This window comes from Sparus aurata, chromosome 7 (genome assembly GCF_900880675.1).
Source record: "Sparus aurata chromosome 7, fSpaAur1.1, whole genome shotgun sequence".
NCBI classification, from domain to species: domain Eukaryota; kingdom Metazoa; phylum Chordata; class Actinopteri; order Spariformes; family Sparidae; genus Sparus; species Sparus aurata.
The window spans coordinates 17,268,946-17,285,435 of NC_044193.1; the positions used below are offsets into that span (position 1 = coordinate 17,268,946).

The 16,490-nt window shown below is 42.8% G+C and overlaps 1 protein-coding gene across 5 annotated transcripts in view; it reads right to left on the reverse strand.

Moving 5' to 3' along the window:
* fmnl3 (formin-like 3) overlaps window positions 1-16,490 on the reverse strand; it is a 38,795-nt gene that overhangs the window by 19,615 nt on the left and 2,690 nt on the right. For all 5 annotated transcript variants that reach the window (XM_030423858.1, XM_030423856.1, XM_030423857.1 and 2 more), the window contains exons 2-4: window positions 3,233-3,316; window positions 3,041-3,121; window positions 1,369-1,445 (exon numbers count right to left, since the gene is read on the reverse strand). In XM_030423858.1, coding sequence (XP_030279718.1) covers window positions 1,369-1,445; window positions 3,041-3,121; window positions 3,233-3,316 — 242 coding nt within the window. The remainder of the gene's footprint in view (window positions 1-1,368; window positions 1,446-3,040; window positions 3,122-3,232; window positions 3,317-16,490) is intronic.

Sequence of the window (16,490 nt, forward strand, 5' to 3'; positions counted from 1 at the left end):
CTCCAGTTTTTTGGAGAGAGAAACAACTCCAAACAAAGGAATTCCCACTGCGATGAGAGAAAGAATGTGGAGGGCATATGGCTGAAGGAGCTGGGCTCAGGTCGAACCCCTGACAGTCAACAGTGTTTAGTCTGCCTCCCCCAAAGACCCCCTTCCTCACCGCCCTGCTTCTTCAAGGATCTCCGGGGGGGGGGGGGGGGGGACAGGATTGGGGTAAAAGGTTCTTAAAATAGTCCTGAAGTGCTGGCTATGATGACAGACTGCTAGTCAGCCAATGGTGAGTCGACAGGAAAGCAATCAAGGGCCTCAGAGAAGCGGAGGGAGGGAGATGAGGGAAAGGGAAGAGAGGTGAGGAGAAGAACAGAGGACAGCAAACAAAGCAGAAAGAAGTTAAGATTTGGTTGCAGGAGGATGGAAGGGGAGGTCGGGGTGGACAAGGAGGCGGGCTTGATCATCAGTTTCCTGTCTACCTACTCGCCCCCTCCCTCTCCTTTCTCCCTCCTTGCCTCTGACCCCTCGCTCCTTCCTCTCTCTCTCTCCAAACCAGTTGCTATTTCAGATTTTCTTGGCAATCTCAGGAATAACACATCAGAAAGGGCCCACGATTCAGACGCACACAATAAACCCGCATCTGTTACACTTAATCCCACCCACAAAAGTCTTCTGAAAATAGTCTTCCCCTTTACTTTTTCTTTGCCCGTGAGTCTTTCTGGGAAACGCATTGAAACAGACCTTTATTGATGAAGCCTAATGGAATATGAGTTATTCTTGGAGGTCAGTGAATGTTATGGAAAACCAAAAGCAATTTTATAACTTGGTGTTTTCGGTTTGGTCACTGCAGCACATTTTTGTTATGTGGAAGGATCTGTGTGACATCGGATCATGTCTGCAACACTGAAGATAAACATTCATATACACAGCTGGTGTACAGAGCACTGTACAGGCCTGAGTGCCTATTGTCTTTTATGAAATAATACAAAGCGACTGTTTGCGTTAAAACGTGAGAGATGTGTAAACATAAAAGTATCCTTGTGTGTGTTTTTTTGGCTTTTCACTGGGTTCAGGATCGGTCAGCCAGGCTTCCTGTCCCTCTGGCATACACAACAAAGCTTCCTGCTCAACGCTTTGGGGGAGTGGACGCGGCTGCACAATGGCTACCATCTGGGCATTATGAGGACCAGCTCTATGAAGTGGAGCTGCAGAGCTTGGCAAGTTAGAACAATGGGGGAAATCTGGGCACCAGAGAGAGCTCTGGGTCGCCGCAGCAGCAAGAGCACAGAGGGGGAAACAATAATGTGGCTTCCTTGGGCTTCGTGCACCGATTAATAGATCCGTGTAATTCACCAGTAAAAAATCAGTATTGATTACCCGATGTGGTTTGTCCTCAGTGAGATCTCCAGCTCCCTCAAGACTTTCGTAGATTCCTGCACCCGCCTGCGAAACTTCTGTAACAGAGGTTTGCAACACATGTATCCCAGTGTAAGCATTATCTAACAAGCAGCAAGAGTTAACACACTTTGACATAAACTTTTAAAAGAGTACTCCGCTGAAGTACACGTCAATGTGGACTGATTAGTGAAAAACATCTTGATCCACACATTACCCTGTCTTGGTGCCTACATTACCCACAATGCAGCTCAGTCAACAGTAGTTCATTCTGATGCTGTCCTCAAATGGGGTCGTGTTAACCGTGTTTACAAGACGAATCTAAGCTACAGCATGTGGTTGTGGCCAGACATACGGTGAGTCAAAAGAGCAGCGTCCTATGAAGAACTGGCTGCTACGGTGTGGTTTAAGCATGACGACAAGCGAGAAAAGGTAATGTTTCATTTTAAAACAACAATCCTGGTTAGTGTAGATGCTCCTGTAGCACCTGTTATATCAGAACTGGAGTTTATTTCATTGAAAGAAGACCAAAAGAGCAGAAGGCTTTTACTGACAGAAAAGATGTTTTCAGCCTTCTCTCTGGCCTTGGTATAAGTTTGATTTAGCAACTGGTTCCGCTAGTGGTAGCACTCTCCAAAAGTTGATCTGATTGGTTCAAGTTGGCTCATGATAGATGGTAATAGACATGGCTTGACCAATCACCTGCCAAGTACTTCTTGAAAGTGCCTACCCTTTTTTTAAAAAAAAACACTTTCTAGCGCCATCTTTCCAGGTGTTTTTTTGTGACAAATAATTTGGCAGGTTCCGTTTTCTGCATCATAGGAGAAATGTTCAGACAGTTCTGAGTTCAACAGTTTTGAAGATGGATCTAATAGGAGAAAATTTGGATACAATGTTGGAGTCAGAACCTGGTTCATTCCTATGAAAGTTGCTCAGTTGCACATGAAGCCAAGTAAGTTTGACTTCCTGGGTCTAAGATTACCTGGTTCTTCCATATTGCTTCTGCATTGTGCGGCTATTGTTATTGTACCGAATGGCTTAAATTTTGATAGTGGAGTCATTTTGCAGGGGTTGTGACGATCATAAAAATGACAGCCTCTTCTTTCACAATGTAAGCTTATGGGAAAGTTTAACTGGGCCAGTTTGCCTCACATGACGTTGTAATGTAATTGGCCTAGAAGCCTGGCACTGTTCTGGGGGCTTTGTAATGAGATGTTTGCTGACGTTTTTAGAAATAGCAGAGGCCACCGAAGCTCACTTTTTGGAGAATGAAAAGATAATATGTTGTGATTTTAGTCATATCAAGTTTTTCTTTGCAGTTTCATAATATGTCTGAGGAAAATATTCATATTCCCAAACAGCTTAAGCTTTTTCATGCTTTTGCATTTCCTGCATTGTGTTACCTGCTAGCTAGCTTGCCAAATTGTTGGCCTTGAGGCTTCTAGAAGCTGTTGCCTAGCAGCAGTGTTGTCATGACTTAATTACTCTGACACCAAGCATATTGTCTACACTACCTCCCATGTTGTGACCACAAGCGCTTGAGTTTCATTTGAATATGCAGCAGTACTCCTGTAAACTGACTGTGATGTGTAAAACAGTGGAGTTCCCCTTTAAAGTGGACACTTTATTTGAAAGGTCATCTTTACTTTCCCACCTTTCGTGTGACTCCAGGGTCTAAGTAGCCTCGTAGCTTCTGGATGTAGGTGTGAGGCGGATTCTTCACCTGAAACCTCTCCTGAAGACACACAACGGAGAAAGCATTGTAATTATGTGTGTTTGATAATGCGATGATGGCAGGTGTGTGTACATTGTGAGTGATGATTTATTCATGAGTTTATGAATGCACCTGGTCGCAAATCAGGTCCCACTTCTTCTCATTGTCATACTGTCTGAGGAGCCGGGCTTTGTCTGGAGGCAGGTTCATAGAGTTCTGAAAATACAAAAATGTAGACATTAGTTTCATTTACACCCACATCTTTCCTTTAGTCTGCTTATTTAACTATTTATAGCAGCTGTGACTGAGTGTGTGTCAGTGACTGGTGTTTCAAAGAGGCCTCTGGCGCCAACAGTGGAGCTCAGCTGAAATTTTGGGGACTTACACCATGACCTCACTTCCTGTGTTGACTCTCGGCATCCTGCCGCAGGAGATGATCTGCATCTCCTCTGCACTCCAAGTCTCGCTCGCGTTCAGGCTTTAAACACAGCAAGCCACTATCACAGTGCGGGCCTATTACTGGACTTGTCATCTAATCCACCCATAAAAACACTTGAACGCCACACGACACAGCCTGAGGCGGCCAGTTAACTTTGGCTCCAATTAAAACCTAAATACTCTAATTTGCGTTTGGAGACCAACCTCACTTAAGCGTTTTATGTCCTTGTGACGACTGTAAAAAAAAATAAACAAACTGACAAGTTTTTGACTAACAGCTTCCTTGACTGAGCCAAGAGCTTGTAAACAGGGGTCGACACGGAAATCTTAAAAAATGAGGAAGCGCAACAATATGAGGGAGCTTGCCAGCAGCCCCTGAAACTGATCGCCTCAGCGTTTCTCTTTGAAGAGACATGAGGGATTGTTTGCACTGGGAACCCTCATTTACACCCGCATCAACAGAACCCCGTAAGCCTGGCCACAAACGGCCTGTCAGCTTGACTTCTAACCTGCAGCTATAACTCAGCCTCCCGTCTAAAATGCAACACCCTGTTAACCCATCCCAGTCCAGATGTGATGTTAACACACACACACGCTGGCATGTTGCTACCGCTGGAGATGGAAAATGACAAGGGTGGAATATCACATGTTGAGTATTTTAAAATTAGTTTTCCACAACGGGACCACATTGCTCACTCTATCAGCACATCATGAATCATGCTGCCTGCAGAGGACTGGGGTCAGAGGTAAAGGAAACATTTTATGGAGCTGAGTAATAATTTTGCATTAAATAACAGATTCTTGTAATCAGAAATTCCAAAGCATACTCAAGAACACGTGCAGCAACCTTAAACAGTCTACAGATACCACAGACATGCCTGACAAAGCTATAACAGGATCTAACTGCACATATGGGGCCTTTGACATAACCTGCTTTATGAATCCCACGCAAGGAGAGAGGAGAGAGGCAACATGCATACCAGATGTCCAGAATTACAGCAGGAATGTGTCCTGTTTATAGTAGTAGTTTATAGCAGTAAATTCTCTCTCTTGTCTGACTCTCTCCTCTTCCGTCTCTCCTGGGAGAAATTTCACCGACGACAGTGTTTAGTCAAGTCTCACAAGGAGGTGAGAAGGGAGTTCCTCCCATCTGTATCTGTGATAGTGAATTGACAAAGACAGTATACGACCTACAATTTAATCAAAGTGATGGAGTTAATTAGACATGAAGTCCTTTAATTAGCATTAGTCACTAGCAGAGTAAATAATAAACCCCAGTGAGTGATATCAACTTACTGATTAAGGTATATCAAATTATTATTACTTAAATGAATGCATTTGAATAAGAATCGTTACGATTTGATTGCCAACTATTTTGATGATGAATTCATCATTTCTGGTGTTTTTTCAAGTAAAATATCTGCTGGTTCCAGCTTCTCAAATGAAAATGCGATGATTACCACTTTTGTATATAAATGTAAACTAAATATCTCTATGTTTCTGACTGCTGGTCAGACAAATTAAGATATCTGAAACTTATCTGGCTCCGGGAAACTGTGACTGGCACTTTTACTATTTTATGACCTTTCATAGACAAAACAAATAACTAATCAGTCAAGAAAATAATCAGCAGATTAACAGATCTTTAATCAAATCTTTGCAGCCCTTATTTACTATGTTACACTAAAAAGTTGGACCTTAATACTCTCCAGATAATGCTCCATGGGCTAGAAACTTGATATAAACACCTGGAGGGTAAATGAACGCATCAGCCCAGATATCTACTCCAGGATCTGTCCAGGCCCTAAGCCTGGTTTCCTTGTCTTCCCAGCCAGTCGTGCATATAAAGTAGAACTGTGGGGCAAACCGGCTAGGAGCAACGTCTCCTGTTGTGGTAATGTAATTCTGACTTGCTGGAAAACATGCAGAACAGACACGCAGATGTTCATCCATTTAGTGAAGACAAAAGAGCAACATAAAGCCAAAACCTGCCCACTGTCATCTGGGTTCAGTAATACAAACATTAATCAGAAATGAAAAAAAAAAAAAAAAAAAAGAAAAAGTGTTAATCTAAATGTCATTGTGAGCTTTGATATCCAATACTGTTTGCTCATTGTCAGTTGGAGCCTCAGGTAATGTAAACAAATACAGGTGGGACTGTGAGCAGATGTGTGCAGCTCCATATGGGTACAAACTGTATTTCCTTGAATGTCAGAGTGGGGGTGGAGAAGATGTTTCTCCTGCGACAAGGCAAAAAGCATAGGGGATGTTTCCTTTCTGACTAGATTTGGGTAATTTGAGCCAACTAACCCAATTTAGCTAATTTCATTTCACTTTCTCCCACAGCGATACAATCTCACGCTTCCTGTGTTTATAAGAAGCCAGAAAAGAAGCTGTTTCACGGGAGAGAGGGAGCAGCGGCTTCACATGGCCATTTGAGGGGTGAAATACTACAGAAACGCCAAAAATGTGTGGTGCTTGTTATGTCGCCACACTGCCCACGCACCCTCTCCTCCAGCGAGGCCTTTTCGTGTTTGACCTGAGACTGCCTCAGCAAAGGATTCAATGTGGAGCTTTGTTTTGATTTGGTGCCGTGCCATTCCCATCCTTTGACATTTGAGACATTTTTTTTTCTCCTCGCAGAAGATCGCTAACAATAGTTTAGTGGGCAGGGTCAGCGTATGCCCCCTGGTGCTGCTGTGTAAGAGCAAGATCCGGCTAATACACGACACCAGTACTCTGCACAACCAGATGAACTGGTTCTATTATCAACACTATCGCTCTAATCATTAGGCCCTCATTGTGAGGCAGAACAGGAGGCAGAGTTTGCAAACAGAGCCACTGGATACTGGATGATATACTCTAATATAGTTAAACTTGTTACAGGACAACAAATACTATTCATCTTTTTTGCTTTTGATGTAGAGGGTTTTTTTGCACATAAATCTCAGTTACAGCAAACAAGTAAATGCACTGACAAAAGCTATAAAAGATTAAACACAATCGGAGAGGATTAGAGGGAAGTTGGTGGACAAAAAAATGGACCAACATTAATTCAGATTCAGTGGTTTAAAAAAAATACCAAACATTCTCTTGCTTCAGCCTCTTGAATGTGAGGTTTTCTGTTTGCTTTTCTCTGTTTTATATCACTATGAACTGGAAACACTTGGGCTTTGGTCAAAGCAGGAATTTGAAGATGGTAATGTGCGCACTTTTCTCTATTTTTTGACACTTTTTATGCCTCTCTCTGCCTGATCTGATTTGTTACACGTCACAAGTAATAGCCTATCAACACTGAGTAATCTGAATCTGCAAAGTAACTGGTAACTCAAGTTACTGAATAATTGTTGTGGATTATATTACAACATTTGCCTCCAAAGTGTGGAGGAGAGGAAGTATTCAGTATCAGAACATGGAAATACTCAAGTAAGGTACAAGTACCTCGATACATTCATTCGCTGGTTGTTCTAAATTCTGACAATGAGATTTCCATAATTTACTGTGAATGTGTATTGGTTCCAAATATCAGTTATAAGTCGCCTTATAAACTAATAATTGGTGTCAGTATTGGCTCCAAAACCATATCAGTTGAACACCAGAGATTAAAATGTAAGATTGCAGCTCTGGGATAAAAAAACAACTTTAAAAGAAACAAAGGAGTGAAACAACAAATGGGCCAAACTTTTTGGAGGTAAAAGGAGATTTCAGCGCAGCAGTAACACCGGCCAGCAGAGAGGGCATAAACTCTAAAACAGAGAGACATTTGAGCCACTGACAAAGGAAGACGGAGGTTTTAAAGACTCAACAGTTAAAGTAGTTGAGGGGGTCAGGTTGCAGGTTAAGGAGGCATGGAGAGTCCAAGAGGGCCATCAGGGACTCGGCCGAGCACTCAAGTCACGCACAGACCCCAACAACTGAGAGGGGGGATGCTGCAGAGATGTTAGAGTCAACAGGGCAACTGCATCTGCCCTAAAGTGGACAGCTTTCTAATCCGAGCTGATTTACAACACGCCTTGAGGTGAGCTGGGACTTGCTACTCCAGACCACAGCTCCCACAAAGACAAATGGAAAAGAGTGACGGGATGTTTCCTCCCCCTGATCTTTCTCACAGCTTCACACATTCAGTCAGGATAAGATACAACGCCGGCACACACAACACTAAAACACTAAAACACTGTATTGTGCTTTGCTGTATCCAATCCAAATCTCATTTTCAGACTGAAACACTTGCTAAGCACATGCATTCGTGATTCTCTCTTTTGTGCTCTCTCGGCGGGTCAGAACAGCGGAGCTTGTGTTTTTTTAATCTATTTTGATAAGTTTACACAGGCCAGACTTAGTTGTCATCAGTTCAGAGGGAAATGAGTGGGCGGCTAAAGAGCTCACTGTGCCGGACAGAGCCTGTGGCAGCTCGGACGCTGAGGCCCAGACAGCACTCTTTACCCCTAACAAGTGTGAGCGTCTGCTCATCAGGGTGGGGTCCAGGAACCTGCGATACGGCTAAACTGTAAGATGCCCAGGAAACGTAACCAAAGGTCAAAGTCTCACAAAACAATGCACTGAGCTTAAAAGACACATTCAAGACAAGGCAGGGTGATTCATTTGTTCAAGTAAAGGTTACTTCCTATTCAGCGGCAATTCAATGTTCTTCACAGATGAGTGTTAAACAACCAGTACAAGACGAACAGATAAGATCAATACCAATATGTAACTTCATATTTTGGAGAGAAGAGGACAAAAAGATGAAGAAAGAATGTCATTAACGCGGAACTAGCCAGAAATAATAAAGCCTGAGTAAGTTCCTAACCCATCAATTGATTTGTAGACAAGTGACATCATTTTAAAATTAAAATCCTTTAGCTGCCAGTTTAGAGACTTTGAGGCTAATGTAATTATTTTGTTTGTGTAACTCCTTAAACAGCTGATGCCAGATTAGAAAGACGCACTGACAAATAAATAAGTAAAAGCATGAGTCAGCTGTTTCAGATCCTGTTAGACGTTAGTCCTGTGACTCCCACTGTACTTTTCACAGGCAAAAAAGGTTGACATTGTAATTTCATTTGGCTGCTAAAAAAACAAAATCTTGTAAGTCATTATAATGAGAAGCTTCTTCAAAATAATCACTTTGTACATCCAAATAATGAGTAAGCGTCACTTTTAACTGTGATTATTTTGGGAAGGTTTCTCATTATGATGTACGGGTGTTCTTCATCAAACCGGTGGAAATGGGCTTCCATAAACATAATCTGCTCACCACTTCCTTATGGAATAATTATACCAGAGAAAAATCCTTGTCTGGCTCTCTTTGAAAAGAAATAAAACCACCTCTGTGTATTGTTTCAGAGCACCTCAGCTGTATATGAAAGAGCAACACATTTCTGAACACGCTTGAATGATCCGGTAACAAAGGAAAACACAAGACCAGCCAGTCAGGGGGAAGATAAGACCCGGAGCCCTTTAATGAAGGGCACTGTCTGAAGAGACAGGCCACTGATCCCTATCAGGAAGCAGAACCAACAAGGAGGCAAAGAAAACACAAAGAATATGGGACCTGGCATGACTATGTTTTCTTTAAGCATATTAACTGAGCATATTTAAGGCCCTCACAACGAGAAAAGTAAGTGATGCATCAGTTTCTTTGCCAGAGGTGGCTGGATATAGTTCAAGATAAATGTGTCCCTCTGGGAAAAAAAGAAATGAGTAACCGTCACAGGACAGGAAGGGTAAATAGAGAACCAACTTCTGGGCGTCTCTCCATCATAGTGTACAAACCACGCACACATATACAGTAGTGGATTATGACCACATGAGGTGGGGCTCATCAAGCCACATGATAAAATGACATCATTCATGGTAAACTCTAGTGTGAATCAGTCGATGACAGCATCACTAGCTTTTCATTAATGACTGTCAGTTTTGTTATTTGAATTCCTCCTTTTCCTCAGTACTGCAACACAATGAGAGGAGACAGGATGAGAGGCTGCTGTCGTCACAGGGCTGCAGGGACTTCCTCTACTCTTCAGGAAATCAAAAAACTGCTCTGAGTAATGGCAAGTCTGTACGATAGCTGTTACGTGTAATACGAGAGCGTGTGCGTTTTTGCACAGCCACTCCAACAATGTGTTTATGTGTATACAAAATGAACTCAAGGTGTTTTCCAATCTCCTGGATAAGTCTTGCTGAATTGAAAGCGACAGAGCGGAGTGTGAGAAAACACTGCCCCTCTTTCTGTGAGCAGACACCTGATCACCTTATCACCCTTTTTGCGAGGTAACCCGAACCAGGCAATCACAACAAAGCATGAGTCCTGCACAATGATGCTGGAAGACCGGAGGAGGCCCAGCAAAGAAGACGCTACCGGCTCCCCTAAGGACTGAAGGTGGGAGGGAGAGAGCAGAGAAGAGGTGTTTTTCTTACAGGCAGATGGGTGAGGTTTTCACCCCACTCCTCCTGATACTGGTCATTGTTTACATAGCTAATATATAAACAGAGTCAGCTAAGCTTGTTTATTAAGGTGTTAACATAACAGGTAAGGGCACACACCTCATTTAGATGCAAACATAGAACCAGAGACCAAACCACATTCAATTCACTTAAAGCATGTAGTGAAAGTAGCGTAGTGATAACAATGTAACACGACCATAATTAACATGAACAACCTAAACTCTTAAGCTGATGTTAGTTAATTTAGTTTTATGATAAGCTATCAATTGGGGCAAAAAAACAGAGATATTTAAACTATAGATAAATCCGTCAACAGTGTCAATCAAATTATCAAAAACCTTTGTAAAATTATATATAGCAGAGGAAATCAGAGAAAATTTCAATTCATCTTTCCTAAAGCTCAAGGTGACATCTTCAAATAGAGTAATTTTTTTCACCTTTAAGTCTAGATATGAGAAAATAGTGTTGATTATCATCCAAAGTGATATTCATATCATATTGACAGTTTTGTCAGTACAAGAGTCTAAAACTCATTACATTTACAATTATATTTTATTTAGCTCAATTACTAAATTAATCTATTCTCAAAATACAGCCCTATATCTTATTTATCATCTGATAAATATATGTAAATGTACATGATTACAATGTTATATTGGCATTATGTCAAAGAGACATTGTGCTTAAGAGATGTCTGCTGAAGTTAGCACATACTGAGCTAACTAGCTAACGGCAGCAGAAATTAGCAGGTGATAGGCTGCTTCCTGTTCGTGCAGCGCATGAAGTTGACTGGGGACAAATTCTTACATATTGCAACTTTAATGAAACGATGACTCAATTAACACAATTGCTGATTTACGTTATATTGATTGCATAACGGATACTAGATAGTTCACTAGAGTAGCCGAGATCCCCTTCTTTGGCCTGAATGCACCCTGAAGCCTCCTCTCCTCTCCCATGAACTCACATCTTCTAGTCGGTGACCTCTGTGTCACTGTGTTGAGAGAAACAACTTTCCCTCTGGTCCCTTCTTTACAAGACACAACCAAATGGACATTCCACAGTCAACAGGAAGTTAGTGAAATGCCATTTCTTCGGTTGATAAATCAAGAAGCGCCTCTCAGAACCCATTTGCTAATCTGTTTATTTACCCAGTGACATAACAGTGATAGACAGCGCTGATAGCTGAGTTCAAGCTAGACACCGTTATCATCACAGGGTTCCTTAAGGCTGAGATAAAGCCAGAAATGTCCCGAGCTTCTGAAGCCAGATGTTCCTCAAGCTTCAAACGTCAGCAAATTTGAAATGTGCACTTGTTTTCATGAGCTTATCTGGGAAGTGCTTGTTCCAAAACAACAGCAATATAAATCTATTCCAGCAAACGCACCACTTGACAACTATATCGTCCAGTATTGTTTTTTTGAAACATACTGTATTGAGGAAATGTGAATACAAACAAAGACGTGAGTTACGTGAGGACCGAGTTATAAATAAATACTACAATTGGTGGTGAATCGGAGGCATTCAGTCATTCCTATGTTGCGAACATCCTGTTTGTTCTCCTCTGTGCGTCCATACAAGGTCCAGGGAAGCCCCAGCCAACAGATGATACGCACAGGGAATGTCAGGAATGCAGGTACACGAATGCCTTCATAATTCAAGCCGGCCGGGCCTTTTGACATACTGCCCAGTTAAAGAATATGAAGGTCGGCCAAAGAAAAAGGGCGACAAATCTGAGCCTGAGCTGTGTGGAAGTACAAGTTTTGAGCTGAACTTTGTAAGGACCTGTTGTCTTGGAGGTCTGTCTTTGAGGGATGGAGAAATGGTGATAATGAAAATTAAGAGGAACAAAAACCAAAAGAAAATTCACATGAAGCAATCCTGGGAAGTTCCCCTTTGTTTCTCAAGGATTTCATCCACTTGAAATATAACTGTAAAAAAAACGGAAGTAAAAGTCTCGAGAAATCATTAAGAAACATTACTATGTGTTATTTAAAGCAGGCCTGGGAAATAATGACATCACGTCACTAGTGTGTAGGGGAGGTGGCATCAAGCCGCAATCCACCGGCTCTTTAAAAGGACTTACAGCGGTTCTTCCGAGCGTCCACGTAAAAAGAGTGCAGCGGCACAAAAGGCACCAGGGGATGAGGCCCCCTTTCTAAAACAACACTGACTGACAGAGTCCCCATTGTATCGAGGAGGAAACCACCTCACCAACCTACAGCCTTAGTGCAGCTGCATTAGAGCAGCATGCAAACCCCCACTGTCACGCACAAATGCATGCACATACCAAAAAAACACTTACATATGCATATAAATGGCAGACACATACAGCTGTTTTTGCAAAGATGACCCAGATGCACACTTTTTTTCCGTGATGTGAACTAGCAACTCAAGTCTGAGTAGTTGCTAGTAGTTAGTTCAATTCTGTTTGTTCTTACTTCATCATTAAAATGAGTGTCAAATAGCTTTGTTTCCCATGAGTATTTAATGTTCCGTCAGTAACCTGTGTCTCTCCTTGCCCCACTCATAAAGGGAAAGAGACATTTTCTAGTATCCCTGCACACCTCATCCAATCAGGACAGAGAACACCTTAAAGAGACGGTCCTGTCTGCTCTGCAACATGCAAAGAGCAGGATCCTCCTGTTCAGGTGCCAAGCTGGAAATCAAGCTGGCTGAGCTGGCACAACAGGATAAGCTACCAACTCTAGCACTCCTGGAGACCGCTTATACCACTGAACAAGCAAAGTAATGTGAAGGAGGCAAAAAGATCCGCCTTGGGGAAAAAGTCATGCAGGTTTGGCGATGTGAAGAGGAGGGAGGGGATCGCTAACTGCACAATGGACGGGAAGTTAGCTAAAAGGACGACAATACAAGTGTACAACAAATATTACTTGCACTTTATCCATGTTGTTCTGTCTCGCTCTGGCAAATACTCTGCTTGTTATGTGAGAAGATTAACACCGTTCTCATTTCTGTATGCTAAATATGAAGCTACAGCCAGCACCTAGCTAGCTTAGCTTAGCACTAAGACTGGAGACTGGAAGGCAAAAAGAAGTAGCTAGACTGCCTCGGTCCAAACACAATTTGTGGTTTTCACACTCACACACTTTTATTTTAAAGAAACCAAATATAACAGCTCAAGTAGTGACAAACTTCCTACAGCTTTTACAGAGTAACATTTAAGCACTTTCAAGACACCTAAATTAACAATTACCAGACGCTTGAAGCCTTTTTCATCATCTAAGCTGTAAATCTATATATGATTGTCGAAAATAAGTTTACAGAATTCCTTTATACACACAGCAATCAAAACATGGTGTTACTTTGTTTATGTTACCAGCTGTTCAAATGTACTTTGATTGTGCGTTTTCCCCATGATTACTCAATTTTAGGCTAATAGGTTTTTTTGTTTACAGGGATGATGGTGTACATGAACCAGCAGATTATGAAAAGAAAACAAATTGTTCCAAAATGATGACCATCACTTCAATATGTTAAATCTAACTTGACCTTCACCTTCCAAATTAACTGCTTATAAATAAGTGGAGAAGCACTAAAACTCCCCATAAAGCCTGGACCAGATAGGGGGAGTCATAGCCCGAGGGTGGAGAGGGCCAGGTGGACAGCCTTGTGCTGAATCCCCCCGCTCCCCCCTGCTGCTCTAAAACAAGTTAACTGTGTGTACTCAACTCCCATAATCCCCCTCTTCCTGGGACATGGTGGTGGGTGGCTGGGCCAGATGTACGCGCTCTTCCAACTTAAGTGATGTAACAAACCCATTTTCTTCTTTGAGAAAGGAGGAGTGATGTGATGATGTTTGTGAGAAAGGGAGTGGTAGAGCCCCATAAATAAACTGCAACTGCCATCAAACAAATAAAAATGATTTAGGTTTTTATGTCCAATAAACACATTGCACAGCTTGACTCCATTAGTTCCACTTGAGTGGCATCTATCAGACACTGCAGCTTTCTTTAGACTTCAAAACACAGTGATGTCAGCTGGGGCGCCGGAGTCACATTGTCAGCATGTCTGCTTTTACGACCACTGACTCAACTTTTCATCTGTAGTTTTCCCAACATTTGCAGCAAGTTAATGGTGAGACATCGCTCTTGAACAATCAAACATTCAAAGGGAAGCTGCAACGTGTGATGCAACTCAACGACAGAGAGTAGAAAGATGTGGGAAGTTGAGCAGAGTCAGACAACTCAGTCAGGATGGTTTCCAGTGCAATCAAGTGGTGAAAATAATCCCACACTGCTCCCGTAACAGCTCTTAAATATGTGTGTGCTGTTTTAAAAATGTTGGTAAAGTCATTACAACCAAGAACAGTGGCAGTTCGCCAGTTCAAAGGGAATTTTCCCCACTCTGAGTTCTCCTGTGGCCTCAGCCTAGACTAGACCGCAGGAATCCGGTGGCGGATTGGTGCTCGGGCACTTTGAAAGAGGATCCCAGGCCAGACGCGCACCTTTGAAAATGCCACTCACTCATCTTGCGTCGTTTTTCGTAAGGAGAGAGTCGTTTGGAGAAAGTTATTTTCTAGGTTGGACCCACAGTGAGAGTTAATTCAGGGAATGGGAAGGTAGGAAACACTGACTGGGTGAGTCAATGACAGGTTCCAAGGATAAGACAAAGAGAGGGGAAAAAGAGCAAAAACTATCAAGAGAATTCTGCAAGTGACGAAGATATATGCCTTCCATGTCTTTGAGGTCCAGGTAGATATGTATCATCTTAACTAACGACATGTTTTGCGCCCTGTAGCAGCGTTTAAGAACACAGTTTGTATTGTAAAGCAAACCAACCACAGCGACCGTTGGCTACAATGCAACTTCCCCTCTAAATCGAAGAAAGGAAAATGCCGGGCAGCTGTTTCCAGCCACAAAAGACAGAGCTGGGGCTGTTTCTGAGGATGCTGGACAAAAGAGACGCGGAGGAGACGATGCCTTTAGCACATGCTGCGGGTTAGAACTGACCCAGGCATTTTATTAGCAGACTGCATGAAGCAGTCGGAGCTAACCCAGGGGTCTGGCCCCTTCCCCCAGCTCCCCTCAACCCATCTACAGTAGAGCTGCCCTGTTAAAGTCATTAGCTCGGGGATATTACTATGCTGGCGAAGGCTGCTGCACCCATGACATCATTTTGGGCTGCTGTCAGTCCTCTGGGACGTCTGCGAGCTGCGTCTGAGAGGAGAGGGCAGTCCCGCCACGCAGATGCAGACACATCCGTTTACACCGGCATGCCATCATGCAGGAGGAAACATTAGGCGGTCCAGCGGAGGGGAAATTACCCATTTCAAAATATCACTTATGGAAAGTTGTTTTTGAGGCCAAAAAATGTCTCTGAAATCTGCTCAATTTAGAATAAGCAATGTCTCTCAGACTATTTTTGGCATGTGTGATGCTTAGGTAGGAGGAGGAGGAGGAGGAGGAGATCTATAGCCACGACCGGATGACATATCCATGGCCTCTTCTTCCTGAGGAGCTCCAACCCTGAAGACTGAGGCGTTTGATGTACCTTTATCTCACAACAAGTGGCGAGCAGGGTGGAGAGAGGACCATTGTCTGATAAGAACACTAAAATATACACACATGTTGTCCTTTTCCCACAAAGTGAAGGAAATCTGGAGCTACTGCGGGGTTAGGGTGGGGTGGATACAGAGAGCTTGAGGACTTCTCCCAGGCAAAAAACACGTCTGAAATGTTGAGTCTACAGCCTCTTGCATAGAAATCATCTTCTCTGCCCGGCTGAACATAATAACAGGGATTGACTCTGTGTTGCAGGGCAGTCAAACAACAGCAGACTGCTCCAGCCTCCGGGCAGGATGTATGGTGATATTTTTCCTTTATGGGAAACAAGATGACTACCAATCCCATCAGTCACATGGAAAAACCTTACGTCCATCTAAAAGCGTCCAAAACAATGGAGAAGACACAACTTTGAGCTGACACAACAGCGCTTACATAACAACACAGCAGTTAGCAAGAGGCCGCGGATGGCTTCTTGCTGTGCTCTTCGCTTCATATAAGGGGCTTCACCCTGTAGCTGCTGATAGTTCTGGCAAGCAAATGATGGCTTTATCCCAGAAACACAGAGGGTCCACGCAGTTTACGAGACTGATGTGAGTAACGCTGCGAGGACTCTTTGCTGCTTGATGCTGTAATTAAGGTCTTAAACAGCTGAAAATCAAGGCCGGGTGTGGTTGCGCTGAAATGTGGAGTGGGGAGGAACGAAATAAGCACCTGCGAGACACAAAAAATAAACAGGTAGAATATTCTCTCTACGCTGAATCCTCGTGTACTTTAATGCTCCCGTGGCTCTGAAGTTGTGGTGATGTTACCGAGCTTTCTGTTTAGATGTGAGTGGAGCATTGCAGGGGTGGAGAGAGTGCTGAGAGTAATGTTTCACTCCTTAAATGTTGCCCGACTGAAAATAAAAGACCATGTTATTCTTTTGATAAGCTACCAGTCATTGTGTAAAAAGGCCAATGTGGCATTCTGATGTAGCTATT